Genomic DNA, 6,000 nt, shown 5'->3' with positions numbered 1-6,000 from the left:
CCATGGACTCTAGGCTCCTCACTCCCAGAGTGGAGCCCGATTACCTTCAGGGACAGAATCTTAGGGGGCAGGCCACGCGGAGACCCATTCTGTGGAACCCCGCCCGAGGCCTCTCAGATCCCTCCACTAACAGGGAGTTACAGCCCATGGACCCCAGACTGTTCCCACAGAGCTCAGAATTTCCTGTTGAAAGAGCAGTGAGCTGGCGCCACCTCCTGGACAAAAAGCCCTAGAGGCGCTCCAGCACGAGCGCCGCCATCCCTTTCAACTGCGCACGCTCACATCTCCGAGCCCGCCCGCGCTTTTTCGCGATGCTGTCGCACAGCGCATGTGCTTATCTTGTGGGCGGAGCCCAGGACGAAGACTTCCCCACTCCCTGTCCATCCATCCCGCTCTCTGAGAGCTTAAACTACGTTTCCCAGGATCCTCTAGTGTCGGAGACTTCCGGCTGCGTCAGCGGAAACGGTGACTGGATCAGGCCGAGCCCCGCAGAGGCCGGCTTGGTCACTATGGAGGAGATTGGCATCTTGGTGGAGAAGGCTCAGGTGCGGTGGGGACTTCGGCGTTTTAGTACCGGCCGGGCTTGGGGGAATGGTTGAAGCCAGACCTGAGTGGACAGCTGAGTGGACTTGGAGGATCCCAGTGCGACTCTGGGTGATTTTAGGGGCTTCGGTGGAGAACTTTGTGCGGTCCCGAGGCCTGACTGTGTGGTCGAGGGATGTGGGGAGGGTAAGACTCCGAAGGCGGAGCTGGGAGAAGAGGGTCTTTGACATTGATGGGTTTCGAGGCCTGCCTGGGAGTGCTTGGTGACCTCGTCGGCCCTTTGGGTTTGGGGTTAGGTCAGATGCTGGTGAGCGATGTGTGGAATGGGCCTGTGGCTAGGGGACTGTGTTCGGTGCTTTGCTGGGGTGGGGGGCATTGTGGTTTTATCTGGACTTGCCTGAGTGACGTTTGGGAGTCTCTTTTGGAGGGCAAATGGGAAATGAATGCTGGGAGTCTTCGAATGTATGGGGACTTTAACATCCTGTCCAGGAGAGCCGTGTAGCATTAGGAATCTGTGGAAGGGTGATGGGGATGCTGGGATGTGGTAAGAAGTTGATGTGATATTTTGGGGGACGATAGGAATTGCATACCATAGCAGATCTGTTTGGGGTGCAAATTGACATAAAGGACTTGTTTAGGAGCCAGGGTGACATCAAAGCCTATTTAGGGGGCTGAGAATTTTCCAGGTTCTATTTAGAAAAACTGAATGATGTTAGTATTGAGTGACTTAATGGCAAATTGGTGGTGGTGGTGATGGTGGGAGCAGTGGTTCTAGATGCTTTCTTGAGGAGATTCTTTTCTTCCAACCTGAGTTTTCCCCCTTGGACTAGGATGAGATCCCAGCATTGTCTGTGTCCCGGCCCCAGACTGGCTTGTCCTTCCTGGGACCTGAGCCTGAGGACCTGGAGGACCTGTATAGTCGCTACAAGGTACATTCAACCCTAACCTGAACCTTGCATAAGGCCCAGCATCTCATATTCCCCCTACTTTCCACTCTGGCTTAGCAAAGCCTGTAGCCATCCCTTTCCTCTTTCCTCTGGGTTCACAGAAGCTGCAGCAAGAGCTAGAATTCCTGGAGGTGCAGGAGGAATACATCAAGGATGAGCAAAAGAACCTGAAGAAAGAATTCCTGCATGCCCAGGAGGAGGTGAAGCGAATCCAGAGCATTCCGCTAGTCATTGGGCAGTTTTTAGAAGCTGTGGATCAGAACACAGCCATTGTGGGCTCTACCACGGGTGAGTGGGTGTGTGGATGGGGGCACCTCATTCATTGATTTGTCCATTCAACACCTGCTAAGAACTCAGTGTATAGTAGCTGCTATTGTTAACATAGGTCCAGTCCCTGCCCTTACAATCAATTGTTGTTCTAATGTCCTGTCTGTCTTTTCCTGCTTCTGGCCTCTACTCTTCTAGAGCAAGCCATGCTCTTGTAAAGATTCTTGGAAAAGATGTTGGACTTATGGGCTATGAGGAAGTGGGGGAAGGGGTAAAACCTATATCTTTGACTGTGAGACTTAGGAAGATAATGGGCTCTTTCTGAGATGTCCAGAGGGTTTGGAGGGAGACAGTTCAGGACATTATAGGGCTGCTGGACAGTCAGGTCTGATGGTCAGGAGAGAGATTGCTGTGCATTACTAACATAAAGGGAGGTAGATTAGAGAGGATAGAGGCTGGGTGACCAAGGAGGAATCACACAGAGACCTAGACAGGTGAAGATGGGACTGAATCAGGCAGGGGGAGGGGGAGAGAACTGCTTGAAGAGAGACTTGTAAAGCTGAGTAGAAGGTTGTGACGACTGATGGTCTGTGGAGGGAAGGGAGAGACAATTCAGGATGATGCTTCAGATTTGGCTGGGACAGTATGTCTCCTTAAGGCAGATCCAGAAGGAACAGTTCAGTTTGGGGAAAGATACTGAGATCATATTAGGACAGTGAGAAGTACTCAGGGAAAAATATCCAGGAGGAGACATGCTGGACACACCCAGTCGTGGAGCTTAAGAGAGAGTCTTGGCTGTAGACAGGAAAGTTGTTAGTGTGAGCCTCTCTAAGATTAGTGGCCTGGAGGGTACAACTGTGAAGGAAGGAGAAGAGGGGAAAAGACAGTTTCAGGACTCAGGGACTTTTTTTTTTTTTTGGTACCAGGGACTGAACCAGGGGCGCTTAAACACTGAGCCACATCCCCAGCCCTTTTTAAATTTTACTTAGAGACAGAGTCTCACTGAGTTGTTTAGGGCCTCACTAAGTTGCTGAGGCTGGCTTTGAACTGGCAATTCTCCTGCCTCAGCCTCCTGAGCTGCTGGGGTTACAGGTGTGCACCATTGCGCCTGCAGGACTCAGGTACTTCTCATTTTCCTCCTCTTCTTGTCCCTTTCTCAAAGGCTCCAACTATTATGTGCGTATTCTGAGCACCATTGATCGTGAGCTGCTCAAGCCCAATGCCTCAGTCGCCCTCCACAAGCACAGCAATGCCCTGGTGGATGTGCTGCCTCCTGAGGCCGACAGTAGCATCATGATGCTCACCTCAGGTGAGGTGGGAGCCCGGGGCTCAGGAGGCCTAAGGGGACCTTGTGGACAAGGCTGGGAGCCCCAACTCTGCTCTCCCACCAGACCAGAAGCCAGACGTGATGTATGCAGACATTGGGGGCATGGACATCCAAAAACAAGAGGTGCGGGAGGCTGTGGAACTCCCACTTACACACTTTGAGCTGTATAAGCAGGTGAGGCTGTGGAGGCTACAGGGCAGGGACAGGTACCACTGGGTCTGGGATTGGTGACAGGGCTCCTTACCTCATCCTTTCTTTACCCACTTTTGGGTTTCAGATTGGTATTGATCCTCCCCGAGGTGTCCTCATGTATGGCCCACCTGGCTGTGGGAAGACCATGTTGGCAAAGGCTGTGGCGCATCACACGACAGGTGAGCCTCTCTCTACCTCCCCTGTGCTTTGAGATTTGGGTCTCCCCTTGCTCACCGCTTGCTCATGCTCCCCGGGAAATAGCATGGCAATGTTCATATGCATGGGCTCTGGGGTTATAGCCCAGTGTGGCCCTTACTTGTTGTGCATTCTGGCCAGGTGACTACCTCTTCATGCCTCAATTTCCTTTTAATAACAAACTACTTTTGTACATTAATTATGAAGACTTAATGAAATCCCCAATAACGTAGAAAGCAAATAAATAAATAAGAAGTCCAAAGGGAAGGTCCTGAACAAACCTGCTTCAATCCCATTGCCAGAGGTCAGTTATATCAGAAGATGGCCTCTGGTCACTATCTCTTAATACATTAAAGACTGATTCATAGAGCAAAAGGGAGCTCGGAGCTCTTGGTCAGGTGTTAATGTCTTAATGTAAGGACAGTGTTTCTGTTTTCTTACTGATATTACATGTATTTTGGAAACCAAGTGTTCTGGGTTTTTTGTTTTATTTAATGTTCTGCTTTTTAACATATCAGACGAGAATTTGATATGTGTACATATGATTCATGACTGCGGCTGTTGGGTTGCTTTGGGACATAAGCAGATGGCTGATCCTTGGGGCTTGAACTGGGACCCAGCCCTTGACTTGAGAGAATGACTCAGCTACTAGGAGTAGGTGTCCAGGTGAAAGGATGCCTTTAGGAAATTTTTTTTTTAATATCTTTATTTATATTTTTTATGTGGTGCTGAGGATCGAACCCAGTGCCTTGCGCATTCCAGGCCAGCGCACTACCACTTGAGCCACATCCCCAGCCTCACCTTTAGGAGTTCTCAGTTTCATTTAAAGCAGGATGGGCTCCACAGGCAGCTCATTTCTCACCTTTGTCATCCTGCTGTCAGCTGCATTTATCCGGGTCGTGGGCTCAGAGTTTGTACAGAAGTACCTGGGTGAAGGCCCCCGCATGGTCCGGGATGTTTTCCGCCTGGCCAAGGAGAACGCACCTGCCATTATCTTCATAGACGAGATTGATGCTATTGCCACCAAGAGATTTGATGCCCAGACAGGGGGTGAGTGATGCCCAAATAGGGTTGGGATCTTGGGCAGGTGTCATAACAGTGCCCTGGACTGACCTTAATGTTCACTCTCAGCTGACAGGGAGGTTCAGAGAATCTTGCTGGAGTTGCTGAATCAAATGGATGGATTTGACCAGAACGTCAATGTCAAGGTTTGGGGCTCAGAATGGGCAAGTGGAGGTATGGTGTAGGAATCAGGGAAAGGTAGGGGCTGGCTCATGAGGGGCAGGTATCATGACAGGAAAGAAAGTGTAGGGAGGGACAAAGGTCTGATCCAGCCTCTCCTGGTGCCAGGTGATCATGGCCACAAACAGGGCAGACACCCTGGACCCAGCCCTGCTACGGCCAGGACGCCTGGACCGAAAAATTGAATTTCCACTCCCTGATCGCCGCCAGAAGAGATTGATTTTCTCCACTATCACCAGCAAGATGAACCTCTCTGAAGAAGTTGACTTGGAAGATTGTATCCTACTCTGGAAGTGAGGGGAAGGACCACAGCAGGGTATGGGGTGCAGTCTTCATTTCCACATCTGCTACTACCATAACCATATTGCACGAGGCACCAAGGTCCAGGTAAGAGGGTGGTGACCAAGACAGCCCTAGGATGACTTCTTCCTCCAGGCATTCATCCCATCACATAGGGAATGTTGTCCTTAACTCAATCACTGCAGATGTGGCCCGGCCAGATAAGATTTCAGGAGCTGATATCAACTCCATCTGTCAGGAGGTGAGTGATGGTTTCTCTCTGATTGCGGCAGGGGATGTGTGAATACCTCTTCCCTTCTCTGAGACCACTTTGCTGCAGGTGTTTTGTCCCTTTATTACCTTCTTGGGGTCTTGGGCCCTGTGTCTGTCCCCCACACCTGCCAGCCGCCTCCCCTTCCATCCCTGGGTGGGGGTGTGGGGTGTGGAGAGTACTCAGAGTATTTAATTCTCATTCCTCAATAGAGTGGAATGTTGGCTGTCCGTGAGAACCGCTACATTGTCCTGGCCAAGGACTTTGAGAAAGCATACAAGACCGTCATCAAGAAGGATGAGCAGGAGCATGAATTTTACAAGTGACCCTTACCCCCACCCCTTCCCTTCCCACACCACTCAGGGGCTGAGGCTTCTCTCACCTCTCCAGGTACCTCTGTCCCAAATCCTAGATTTCTTTTATCTTTACCAAGGTTTGGTGTATTCAATAAATGGATAAGATTGAATCCATTTAATTCCTTCTTAGAAGTTTAACTCCTTTGGAGAACCTAGATCCTGAATAGGGTCCACTGGTTCCCTCCTGATCTCCTGACAGATGAGTGGGTGAGGTCCATGTCTTGGATTGCAGCTTGAGAGAGAAGCAAAGAATTCAAACTAACTGACTTTAGAAATTTAGAGAAAGGTTTGGAAAGAACTTCAGACAGAAGCCCTTAGCCGCAGAAGAAAGCCCCCACTCTCATTTTCTACAGGTAGATCATTTGGGGTTTTCCATGATTC

The 6,000-nt window shown here is 50.2% G+C and overlaps 1 protein-coding gene across 1 annotated transcript; it reads left to right on the top strand.

The window, feature by feature from the left end:
* The first annotated feature begins 406 nt into the window (after nt 1-406).
* Nucleotides 407-5,733, top strand: Psmc4 (proteasome 26S subunit, ATPase 4). The gene is made up of 11 exons (XM_046440273.2): nt 407-545; nt 1,374-1,472; nt 1,592-1,778; nt 2,920-3,066; nt 3,149-3,258; nt 3,362-3,455; nt 4,354-4,521; nt 4,603-4,679; nt 4,822-4,990; nt 5,199-5,254; nt 5,476-5,733. Exons 1-11 carry the CDS (start codon nt 510-512, stop codon nt 5,587-5,589), a joined length of 1,257 nt encoding a protein of 418 aa, XP_046296229.1. The 5' UTR covers nt 407-509; the 3' UTR covers nt 5,590-5,733.
* The last annotated feature ends 267 nt before the right edge of the window (nt 5,734-6,000 follow it).

Source organism: Marmota monax, unplaced genomic scaffold (genome assembly GCF_021218885.2).
Source record: "Marmota monax isolate L192 unplaced genomic scaffold, Marmota_monax_Labrador192_F-V1.1 WCK01_AAM20220418_F8-fsc00228, whole genome shotgun sequence".
Taxonomy (NCBI): Eukaryota; Metazoa; Chordata; class Mammalia; order Rodentia; family Sciuridae; genus Marmota; species Marmota monax.
Note: the sequence above shows the minus strand (reverse complement) of the source record. Positions and strands in the feature narration are given on the sequence as shown.

Coding starts and splice junctions, on each gene's coding strand:
- Psmc4 (XM_046440273.2), top strand. CDS start 510: ATGGAGGAGATTGGCATCTTGGTGGAGAAGGCTCAG. Junction 3,456..4,353: donor TGTGGCGCATCACACGACAG/GTGAGCCTCTCT, acceptor TCCTGCTGTCAG/CTGCATTTATCCGGGTCGTG. Junction 5,255..5,475: donor TCAACTCCATCTGTCAGGAG/GTGAGTGATGGT, acceptor ATTCCTCAATAG/AGTGGAATGTTGGCTGTCCG.